Source organism: Rhinatrema bivittatum, chromosome 4, assembly GCF_901001135.1.
Source record: "Rhinatrema bivittatum chromosome 4, aRhiBiv1.1, whole genome shotgun sequence".
Classification (NCBI taxonomy): Eukaryota; Metazoa; Chordata; class Amphibia; order Gymnophiona; family Rhinatrematidae; genus Rhinatrema; species Rhinatrema bivittatum.
This window is the reverse complement of record NC_042618.1, coordinates 22,626,260-22,637,350: the sequence shown is the minus strand read 5'-3', so window position 1 is coordinate 22,637,350 and position 11,091 is coordinate 22,626,260. Positions and strand designations below refer to the sequence as shown.

General features: G+C 47.3%; 1 protein-coding gene across 4 annotated transcripts; it reads right to left on the bottom strand.

Moving 5' to 3' along the window:
* Positions 1 to 363: 363 nt before the first annotated feature.
* TMEM251 (transmembrane protein 251) lies at positions 364 to 10,862 on the bottom strand. Of its 4 annotated transcripts, XM_029597839.1 has the most exons (3): positions 10,654 to 10,862; positions 10,093 to 10,147; positions 364 to 3,673 (listed from the first exon to the last, which is right to left on the bottom strand). In XM_029597839.1, exon 3 carries the CDS (start codon positions 3,655 to 3,657, stop codon positions 3,262 to 3,264), a length of 396 nt encoding a protein of 131 aa, XP_029453699.1. In that variant the 5' UTR covers positions 3,658 to 3,673; positions 10,093 to 10,147; positions 10,654 to 10,862; the 3' UTR covers positions 364 to 3,261. The 4 variants fall into 4 exon arrangements, with proteins under 4 accessions (XP_029453699.1, XP_029453697.1, XP_029453698.1 ...); XM_029597837.1 differs by lacking the exon at positions 10,093 to 10,147 and having other exon boundaries at positions 10,654 to 10,790; XM_029597838.1 differs by lacking the exons at positions 10,093 to 10,147; positions 10,654 to 10,862 and adding an exon at positions 8,464 to 9,191.
* Positions 10,863 to 11,091: the final 229 nt, after the last annotated feature.

Here is an 11,091-nt window from a genome sequence, read left to right as displayed (position 1 = left end):
CCTTGAGCGGCCCAGGCAAAGCCCAGCCCTGAATCCAGCAGAAAATCTGTGGCAAGACTCGAAGGCTGGAGGCTACAAAAGATCCCCAAGTCCATCAGAAAGCGCCTGAATGCTTTGGGCAAAAACTGCACCGACCTACTGTGCAAACCTGGTCAACATTTATCCTAATGGCTCGTGGCTGTTCTTGCTGCAAAAACAGGCTTTGACCATGTATTGAATCAAGGCGGGGAGGGGGGGTGAAGACTTGTGAGCAAGGATTTGGTTTTTTATTCTCACTTTTGGAATATTTCTATAATTGTTCTTTCATGATGAGAAGGGAGAGGATCAATCAAAAACTCCTGCTTTAATGCATTTTGATTAGACTTTTTTTTTTTTTAAGACAGCAGAATGTGAAAATGGACAAGGGTGTGAAGACTTTTACCAGATACAGTACATGTCAATGAGAACCCCAGCAGGCAGGTCCTGAAGTCACCCCTTTCTCCTAAATCCTTCTCTAGGTTGTTCCTCCTTGCCCCTCTGCGTGGCTCATGGGGGTCAGTTTTGTCACTCTGCTTTCTCAAACTCGTGTGTCATGGGTAAATGAAACCTTTTCAACAATCATTGAAACAAGGCAGACCGTTGTACTTAACTTATCCCCTGAATGCCACACCTCCTGTTTAAAATCTCTACCTTTGGCTCCGTGTGCATAAAAATGGCTGCTTCGTTCCCTGCAGGGAAATGCAATTCTTTATATTCCTTTCCCCTAAACCAGGGGTCCCTAAACTGTGCAAGAGAAGGGCCATATAGGACAGTTCAAAACACTGGGTCAGAAGGGTTGGGGGGGGCAGCTCCCTCTCTGAATTTGCTGAGCAGTGGGTGGGGGGCACGTCTGGACCTTTGGTTGACGTGGAAAGGGACAGGGGCTCCTGGCAGTTCTACCCGGTCACAGCCCCATGAATCCTGCTCACTGACTTTCCCTTCATTTGTCCCTAAAGGTGGTGGGGGGCTGCCTCTTCCCCGCTAGCAGCGCTCGTCCCCAGCATGGATCCGCTCAGCCATTCTCCTGCTGATAGGGGGCCTGGGAACCCCACCGTGGCTTTCTGCAAACACCAAAAAACCCCCATCCACACCCATTTCATTCAGGAGTCAGATCCAGCCTTGGATGAAGGAAAAGCTTTGGCGCGCTAGAAAAATGAGAACTGCAGCCCGGGTCTGACCCACAGGGTGCGGAGCCCTGCACTGGAGAAAAGGAAAAAACTGTCATAGGTAAAGATTTCACATAGAGAGTTTTATGAGTTAACTGCTCTGTACCGAGGGCACGGAGTAGCAGTTACTACCCTTAAAAAAAAAAAAAGAGAAAATCTTGCTGGGCAGACTGGATGGACCACATGGGACCTTTTCTAGTGCCATTTACTGTGTTACCCTGTTAAGTAATTCTTTAAGAAAGGAGGAATAGCTCAGCAAACGACCTGCAGTCGCTATTCTTCAGGTTTTTGATTGTTCGGTTCTGCCGGGCTGCATCGCTCCGTGCTTTCCCTCTGACAGTACTTCAATTAAAGACCAGGCTGGCAGAATGGGCTGCTGCAGGAGTCAGATTGCAGGGCACAGGTGGCCAAATATTTTTTGCCCTTCCTGCTACACTGCAAGTTACGCCTCAGGCTGATACAGTTTGAGGCATCAGCCAAGATTACACAACAACTGCTACTCAAGTAAAACAGTGTTTACATTTCTAGATATTTTTAACATCAGATATTTCCAGCATTAGCCGTAGCTTCAAACAAGGCACGAGTTCAGCTCATTTGCAATCCTCCCAAAGGCAGGAAAATACATCAACACAGTGAGAATGAATACTTGTGCGAGGCCCTTGTGCGCTCTCATGCTTCCTGCCCACTCTCTCTCTCTCTCGTATGGTGCTGTCTTCAGACCAAGATCATTCACAAACAGGAAAGAAAGAAAAGCCAGCACCTAGATACAGTTGACCAAGTATTTAAAGTACATTTAGCTATTCTAATGCCCCAATCACTGCAAATCTGGATTTTTGGAAAGCGTATGCGAGACTGCTACAATAAGTTGGAGCTGGTGCTGCAGTAAGCGGCTTAACTTTTCAGCTTCATAATCCTGCAAAACACTGGAGCACTCTGCTATGCACAAACCCTTTATTCATGGTTATTCTGTTAACTCTCTAACCTCAGGACCTGTGCTGGTCCAACAGGGTGGCAAGTGCCAGAACAGCAGCTGAAAGTACCAGAAGTGGGGGGGCTCCAAGAAAAGAGACAGGGGATGATGGAAGAAACCCCCCCCATTACCGAATAGCCGCCTCTCGCTGTTCCTGGACAATGCGGCTAAAAACTGAACGCATTCTATAAACGTCCTTAGGTGTCCTTAAGGAGTGCTCCCCTAGTCCGTGCTGAAACCAGAGGCTAAGAAAGTAGGAAAGCAGGATTACAACCACAGGTCATGAAGTGAGGATATGCTTATATATCACGGGCTCTCACCTGTGCCTTTCAAGTTAAAAAAGAAAGGCCCAAGAACCCCACAGGAGTCAGAAGTGACAGTAGTGCACTGAAAAACCAAGCAGAGTTAGAGAAAAGCCCAAAAGCACCAGAGGGCAGCACGCAGCAGGTGCCCGAGCCTCTGCTGAACTGCTGATAGGTGCAAGGCCCTGGTTCCTCAGATCCTAGCTCAGGCTGCAGCTCTGCTTTCAACCTTCCTGGTCTTTTATGGGTGGGGTGGAGCATGTCGTGTCTCCCTCCTACTTCCTGCACATGGGAAGGTGTTACTGCTTTAAAAGAATGACCTTCACAAAGGTCACGTACCCTCTTTACTTAACAATACAAAGGGAGGGGGTGAAAAAAATAAAAGGAGGAGAGCAAGGTTATTTGTCTTAACATTTTCTTTTATGATCATGTTCTAAAGCTTGATACAGTTATCAGAAGAGAGGTCCGTTTACACGACTTTTGCAGGAGATAAAAAGAACATGACAGCCAACAGCGTTTGGCTCCCTGGAACAGAATCAAAGATGGAAAAGGCGTTTCGGAAAGGACCTTGTCGAGCCGAAGGATGATTTCTCCTCAAGTCTTGGAGGGAGGATTTGGGATGCACTACCAAAATTTATGCAGAATTTCTTCTCTCCTTGCTGGATAGGCGGCCCTTTTGGAAAAATGGTAAACCCTAAGCCCCACCACCCTTCCCCCCCCCCAAAAGGCTCTGAAAGTGTCAGCCTGACGCCCTCCGAGCCCCCGCAGCATTGGGTGGCCAAGCGATGGCAGTTGGAGATTTGCCCTACGTGTCGATCAGCTGCAAGCGGCTGATCTGATTAGAGGCTTTAACAAACGTCTGGTGGCGATTGCACACAACGGCCAGGCACACGGGGATGATGCAATAGCCCACAGTCTTGGGGTCAGCTCTGGTGCAGGAGTAGAGAAACAGGAACATTTGCACATAGGGAACTAGAAAAATAGTCACCCACAGCCAAAAGGGGAGGGAGAGCAGCCGAGCTCTCACCGCGTGCGTCCATGTGGTGCCTTCGCGGGACTCCCGCGGGTGCTGCTGAATGTGCTCTAGCGCCAGTCTGCTGTAAGTCTCGTTGATCTCAAAGACGTAGTAAAAGGCAGCAGCGCTCGCCAGGAGGTACAGCCCGACACCAATCCACCCCATCCTCTGGCGGAAGTTCATCATTCTCCATGCTCTGCCCCTTCAAGTTAAGAAAAATAAAATTACTAACAAACACACGCTTAGGGAGCGAATGAAGATGACATCTTAGTGAATTCCTCAGTTCCACCACATAAGATTAGGAGAGTCCATATCAATTTTTAAAAAAGCCACAATTTGTTTTTCTGCATTGATTGTCATCGGCTATGCAACAGGTTGCTATATTATCAAAGCACAGCATTATCCTGCTCACTCTCCCCATTAGCCATTCTGAAATGTCACGCTAAAAAGAAAAGGATCTACAGAGGAGGCATTTAAAACTGCCCCTTCCAACCATCTAAGCCTGAGATGCATTATAATCTGTGATGGAGTAGTACTTAAACGTTTTCCTCCACCCCCCCTCTTAAGCAGACTCTCCTCCCTCAGTTCCCAGTACCTGTCCAGAGCTGGAACCTACCATAAGAGGCAGGGAAGAAGCAAGTTGGCTGTAGTGCAAGACACAGAGGAGAAAAAAAGGACCTGGTAACGACTGCTGAACATTTTCCCATGTGCCCAGAACATATGTTGTATTAATGGTTTTGAAGGATGCACATATTTCCTGATTACAAAAATATGCATATTTTAAGCCTATCAGTAGTACCCAAATGAAATCTATTCCTGCTCTTTTGGGCTCAGCAGCTGTGTACAATTACATGGAACGTAATCTGTCCACATGGAAGTAGTCTTTTTTTTTTTTTTAGTAAAAATGTTCCTATAAATTTCTCTGTTTTCAGACCTTCAAGCATATGATGGAAATCTGGAGAATGCAAAATTTTCTTATGCACGTTCACTGCAGCCATCTTGAAAAGTTTGCTGGCTGAGGGGGGGGGGGGGGGGGTCGGTTTTGAAAAGCTGTGTACTAGTGTGACATACATTAAATGCTAATGCAAATCTGATCCCAGCTAAGCCAGAAAAGTGAAATTATGCTTACCTGATAATTTTCTTTCCTTGAGCTCTGCTAGACCAGTCCTCAGCTACTGGAAACAGAGGACACACCCCATCTATGACATCAGACTTTGCAGAGGCTCTTGTCAGTAGTCCACTATCAAATCAATGGATCAACGGGCATCAACTTCCCCCAAAATATTATATATATTATATTTTGGGGGAAGTTGATTTTATATATATATATATATATATATATATATATATATAATATTTTGGGGGAAGTTGATGCCCGTTGATCCATTGATTTGATAGTGGACTACTGACAAGAGCCTCTGCAAAGTCTGATGTCATAGATGGGGTGTGTCCTCTGTTCCCAGTAGCTGAGGACTGGTCTCAGCACAGAGGGAATGTAGGAGAGCAGCAAAGGTGAGAGAAAACAAGAAAGCAGGAAAGAAAGCTTGCTGCCCCGTGTGCCCCGTGTATTCCCAGCTGTACTGGTCTAGCAGAATACAAGAAACTTACCAGGTAAGCATAATGTCACCCTCCTTATCTACTAGACCTGTCCATTACTTGTGGGATGTATTAAAGCCATTTCCTAAGCAGGGTGGGATCAAGAAAGGACCTTCCTAAGAATCCCAGCCCTGAGAGTTGCTTCCTCCTTTGCTTGAACGTCAAGCCTGTGGTGTTTGGTACAGGAGTGTGGGAATGCCCAGGTCCTGGCTCTACAGATCTGCCCTGGGGAAACTAATGAGGCCTCTGCCCTCAGGGCCAGTGGGACCTTCTTGCCATTATGTATGCTGAAGAGATGGCCTCCTTGATATGTGGATTTAGAGGCTGCCGCTCCCTTTCGAGATATCTCAGTACCACCCTCCAGAAACCCAGTAGCTGCAGACTGCGCTTGTTCTCTTTGCCTTCTTGCCCAGGGAGAGTTGGCAACACCACTTCTTGATTTAGATGAAAGGTTCAGATCACCCTGGGGAGAAAGGAGGATACTGGCTGAAGCATAATCATGCAATACGATATTACCACGAGAGGGCCTACAACTCCAAAATGCATCTGGCCGAGCATATCATGACCAAGAAAGCTGTTTTCAATGACAAATCCTTAACAGAAGCCCCCCTCCGGGGTTCAAAGGGAGCTCCTGCCAATGCTATCAGGACATGTTGAAAGGTGGCCTGGTGCAAGTCACCCCCTTCAGAAAGCAGACCACATCTGGGTGTCTAGCAACCTAAATGCTGACAATGCAGCCTCTAGAACATGAAATGGCTGCCACCTGTACCCTTAAAGGAAGTGAAGGCTAAGCCCTTGTCCAGTCCCTTCTGCAGGAAGTCCAGGATTCATGCGAAGTCTGCCCTCCTGGGAGACCACCTCAAACAACCTCCCGACCCTAAAATAGGCTAAGGAGATAGAGGGGTTTTAGCCTTGACAGTCTGTGAATACTCTCCGTTTCACAGTCGTGCTCCACGCAAGGGCTAGGTCATAAGTCAGGATGGAGCTAGAACTCATTTCTGAGTAGACTGCTTAAGCACCCCCATACTGGGGGGGGGGGGGGGGAGGAAACGGGGACGGGCCACATTTTCTAAGCTTGAGCCACTCCCTGTGCCTTGGTGGAAAATGGTTTGCAGCCCCTTAGCTTCCTCCCAGGGTGCCCCGGGGATTCCTGGCCCTTGCCTGTGCATTGCCTGATCAGCAAAGCCTTAACTTATTCCATCCTGGGACCTTGGTCTGTCGGGCAGATTTCTGAACAGGACGCCTTTGAAACTCAAATTCCCTGTAGGCCGGACCAGCCTGGTCCTACCCTAGCCTTGCTACTCAAAGCTTTCCCCAGTTTTCCTCTGGGTGGGATTGGAACTACAGCTTACAAGCCCTCTCACCTTCCTGTCCTGCTATTCTGCGCTCCTAGCACAGGCTCCCCTAAACTTAAATTCAGAATTGGATTCTTGGGAATATGGGCCCCTTCCACCCCACTTCCTGTTAGGTGATTGGATCAGTTACCGGAGGGCTCTCCCCAACATATCATTGCACAGGCTGACTGCCACCCACCAGAGCAGGTGAGTTGGTCCTCAGACCCTTAGCCCCATGAGAGGACTGGAATCTACCTCTAGAGTTTTGTGACACAGAGGTCTTTAGTGCCTTGCTTTTCTGTTGGCATTTGTCCTGCCTTCTAAATGCTTGTGCATTGCCATGACTTCTCTCCCGAAAACCTTTGAGGCCTGGTCTCCCCCAGCTCCTTCACCAATTATTTTTAGATCTTCCCAAAAATTACAAAGCTCAAAAAAGGTCCTCTCAAACTTATCAAAATTCAACAAACAGAGGACACTGTACTTTCCTTTATATGCACCGATGTCCAATAGCAACACAGAGTTCTAGAAAGGTACAAGTCAAGTAAAATCTCTCTTAGTCCCTGATGAAGATGGGATGGTTCAGTGTTGGGCTGACGGCTCTAATCTCACAATAAATGGTTTTTACAGGAGAAGATAACTTCTTATTGAATACAGCTAAGTATAAAACAATGCTAATGAAAGCGACAGATGGTGACCGTGCAAGAGAGAGCTAACCTCACAAAGATAAGCATATTTTTAAAACGCTTTCGGTTGAGGGATATCACTAACGGATGGCAAAGAAGATATATTAAAAGCTGCATTCAAATATGAAACAATAAAAGAATTAAAAAACAGTATTCTTACTAATTAGGCTACACCGATACATGGTGCAGCCTAATGAGAAATACTGGACATCGGTGTACATAAATGAAAGTACAGTGTCCTCTGTTTGTCGAATTTTGATTTTTAGATCTTCCCCTAAAAAGGAGGCCTCACCTAAAGGGAAGCTTGCACAACCATGCCTTCAACTCTGAATCTGCTGCCCAACGTCTGAGCCACAGCAGCCTTCTGGCTGCCACCCCCGAAGCTACTGACCTGGCTCACAGCCTAATTAGGTCATATAAGGAATCTTCTAGGAAGGTCAAGGCCAACTTACCAGCTAAATCCCGATTTCCTGGCAGGGCCGCTTGTGCCACAGAGCCCCCACAAAACGAGGCCTGCATGGCTATGGCCCCTGTGGGACACTCCTGTTTTTAGGACTGCTTCCATCTTCCTGTCCTGGGAAGCCTTCAGGGCTGTTCCCCCCCCCCCCCCCCCCTTCCACTGGGATAGTGCCACTTTGGACACTAGTGTGTCCACCTAAGCCACTAATTCTTCTTTCCACCAAACCTACTCATCACCCTGCCTTCCCTTGAGGACTCCCAGGGGTGAATCCCATTCCATCACCGGACACTTGTGAGAGAAGGGCTGAAAGCTCCCTCCTTTTAAAGAACCGGATTGCCGAGAAAACTTCCTCCTCTCCTAAGGAATTTGTCCCTCTTCTTGTGGGCTCGGGGCAAACTTAGGGAAGCCTCTTCACCTGACCCTCCTTCACGGCTGCGTCTAGCAGGCTGGAGAGTCCCTGCAAGCCTCTAAGAGCCATCGGATCCCGAGGCTGATTAGGAGTTACAGTCCTAGTGCCTATAAGTTTTCGATTCCTAGGTCTTGCACCTCTCTTCTCGTATATCACAGAAAGCTTTGTGTAATCCCTACACAAATTTGGGGGAGAATCCTTTAGGGAGCCCAGTCCTAGGACCCCCTCGGTGTTCCCCTCAGGGAGAAGGGCGGCTGCTGCTGCTAACTGGGGCGGTATTGGGGTGTCTCCCTCCCCATGGGTGCTTGGAGCCTTTATTCTGGCTGAGCCCCCCCATCACAGGCTAGGCAGAATAAGCCTGCTACACCGGGCACTTTCCCGTTACCACAAGTAGTATCTGTGACCCCTGTGCATGCTGAAATCACTTCCCTCCAAGCTGCCAGGCCAAGCTCTACTGGGAATGCCCCCCCTGTTAGACTTGTTCATAGAAACCACTCTACAGGCTCTCACCTTTTTGTTTGGTCTGTAATCCCACGGTTAGTGCCTGCTCACTCCCTTTCAGGTGTGGCACCATTGCAGCGCATCCTCACACCTCCCGTGCCCCTCCTCCAGGTACTCACCACCTCCCGGGGACGCATAGTCCATGCCTTGCCAGGATCAATCCTGCCATGCCCTGTAGCCTGCCTCAGAGATAATTGTTCCTTCTACTTCCTGCCCCTTTTTTTTTTGTGGCAATTTTAGCAAGTCCTGTTGCAGAGCATAAGAGCAAGGCAGGAAGACGAGCAGTCTCACAGCCAGGAGAGGAAGGGAGAGAGAGCTTAGGGAGAAAGAGAAAGTCAACCCCAGATTTGGGAGGATAAATCCCTAAGGAGCTACAACTCCTTGGGGAAAGGGGTCCTTCTGGAGAGAGGATGAGGCTGGGAGGCAGCTACACTGGAAAAATCAACTCCAAAAGGCTGTTGTCCTAGGTGCTAATTAGTCCACCAGGCCAGGGCTGCACCCTGACTCGGAAAGCAAGTAGTCCATCAACTCTTGTCCTCAGCTGCAGGAGAGAACTACTGACGAGAGCCTCTGGCCACTTTTCCTCTATGCAAAGGCTGACATCATAGAGGGAGTGTGTCCTCTATCTCTAGCAACTGAGAAGCTGGAAATATCCCCATGAGTAATAGACTGGTCTAGTCGATAAGGAATATTAGCTTCCTTTTAAGGAAGACACATGAACAGAAATAAGATACTAAAAGTCATATGATAGTCACATATAAACAGGGTAAAAAAAAAGGTTAGGTTACTTTCCTATCTGTGGCTACTTTTATGTATGAGATTCAACATAATATTTTATATAAAACAAGAAACCTGCAAGTTAAAAAAAAGTTACAAAAACTTGGTATATGCAGTGTACATCCTAGAGATCTTCAGATACTCTAAAATATATTGAAAGTTATGGAATCCTATATTAATATGCAAAATGGAGATTTTTCAAGAATTTAGTTAAGAGGCTGAGGTTCTTTATAGTGAGATGCCAAACTCTAATCCTCAAAAGTTGTACTTGGGGGTGGAAAGAAAGTAACAAATGTTAATGCTTTTTGTCAAACAAGAGGAAATTTCTGATTCTAAAAGGAAACAAGTTAGCAACTCTGCAGTATTGGACAAATTTCAAGAGGTCGGTTTTTTTCTCCATATACTAAAATCTGTACAAAATTAGTTACTGCAACAACTTTTCATTCTGTAATTTACATGGAAACATCAACAGTCCAAGAAGCCAGTTACAAAGTGTTGTGTGCTGTACACCAAGAATTATCATATCGGGTATCCGCAGCAATACTTAAGGCTAGAACACTAATTACTAAACACTTCTAATTAATTATTCTTTGAGTTACAATACAAATCAGCCCATATAAAAGTTCCCAAATTTCATACTTTGCAAAAAAGACCTTTGAGCAGCTGATTGTGATGTCTTAAGACACACTGGAATCTGAAGTTCAGAAAATTGCATCTGATTATCCTGATACTGGCTTGTAACCTACATATAAAATTTCTAAAATTCAAGAAGCTGGAGCTCGAGTGCTGAAACTATAATAGTCTGATTTATAGCACCTTCCATTCAAATATATCCGAAAACGCTCTATAAAAAAAACCCACCAGATCTCAGCACTAACAGATGCCCTCTTCCTCCCAAGGCAGTATCTGGCCAGAGCTGAAACCCAAGAAATAGGGAAGAAGTTGTCAGCAATAGTGCAAGGCATGGGGGGAGGGGAGGAAGATGTAGCTGGAAAAAATAAGTGATTACTTTCACGTGAACAAATTACATGGCTAAGAAGTGGCACAAACGGAAGAGGAAAATCCTGAAACAGAACGTGGAGAGAGAAAGAGATCGAGGTAAGACGACAGCGGGAAAGAAAGATCGCGAGCTGAACCCAGAGAAGCCAGGAGGGACTAGCCAGAAGTTGGCGGGGCCATGCAGGAGCATATTCCTGATAGCACCAGAAAACGGAGGGGAGGAGGTTCATATTATACTGGTCTTCAAAAGAAAGGGGGAACTGCTGCTGCATGCGCTGGTCCCAGTCCGTGGGACCAGAAGAGGCCACAGAGAACTGCAACAATAAAAGAGGGGGGGGGGGGGGGGGGGGGGGGGGGGGGGGGGGGGGGGGGGGTGAGAAAGAGCGGGCCAACGAGGCAGAGGTGGAGCTGCCCTGTCATTACCGTGCTGAGCAGGAAAGAAAGCCCCGCAACCAGCCGCCGCCGCCTCTCCTCGTGCGCCCGCACCAGCCCCGGGACGCGCCTCATCTGGCAGCAACACGCACACTTCCGGGTGACGTCCGCATCCGTCGCCTCCACAACCCTCAGCCGGAAGAGGAAAAAGCGGGAGGGGGTGGCGAGAGCGCCCCCTGCAGGCCTGGCGGTGTAGGTCGTCGGTGTTACTCTGTAGCCGTCCTGCACGTGCACGAGGCTTTTGCCACCAGATTGAAACAGCTTTATTGCTATGGCAATTTTGCACGTATTGTCAAAGTAATTCATAAAAGTAATGTATTGTCGTGCTAATAAAGTTGTCTGAATCTAAAAGAGAAAACATTTACAAAGTAATAATGCCAGTAAAAATGAAAGTACAGGGAACAGGAAGGACAGTAACAAGGACAATTC

Bases quoted from the DNA above. Each gene is read 5' to 3' on its own strand.
- TMEM251 (XM_029597836.1), bottom strand. From the start codon at position 7,649: ATGGAAGCAGTCCTAAAAACAGGAGTGTCCCACAGGGGCCATAGCCAT. The intron at 3,674-7,536 runs GTAAGTTGGCCT...CTTAACTTGAAG, and splicing joins AGGAAATCGGGATTTAGCTG to GGGCAGAGCATGGAGAATGA.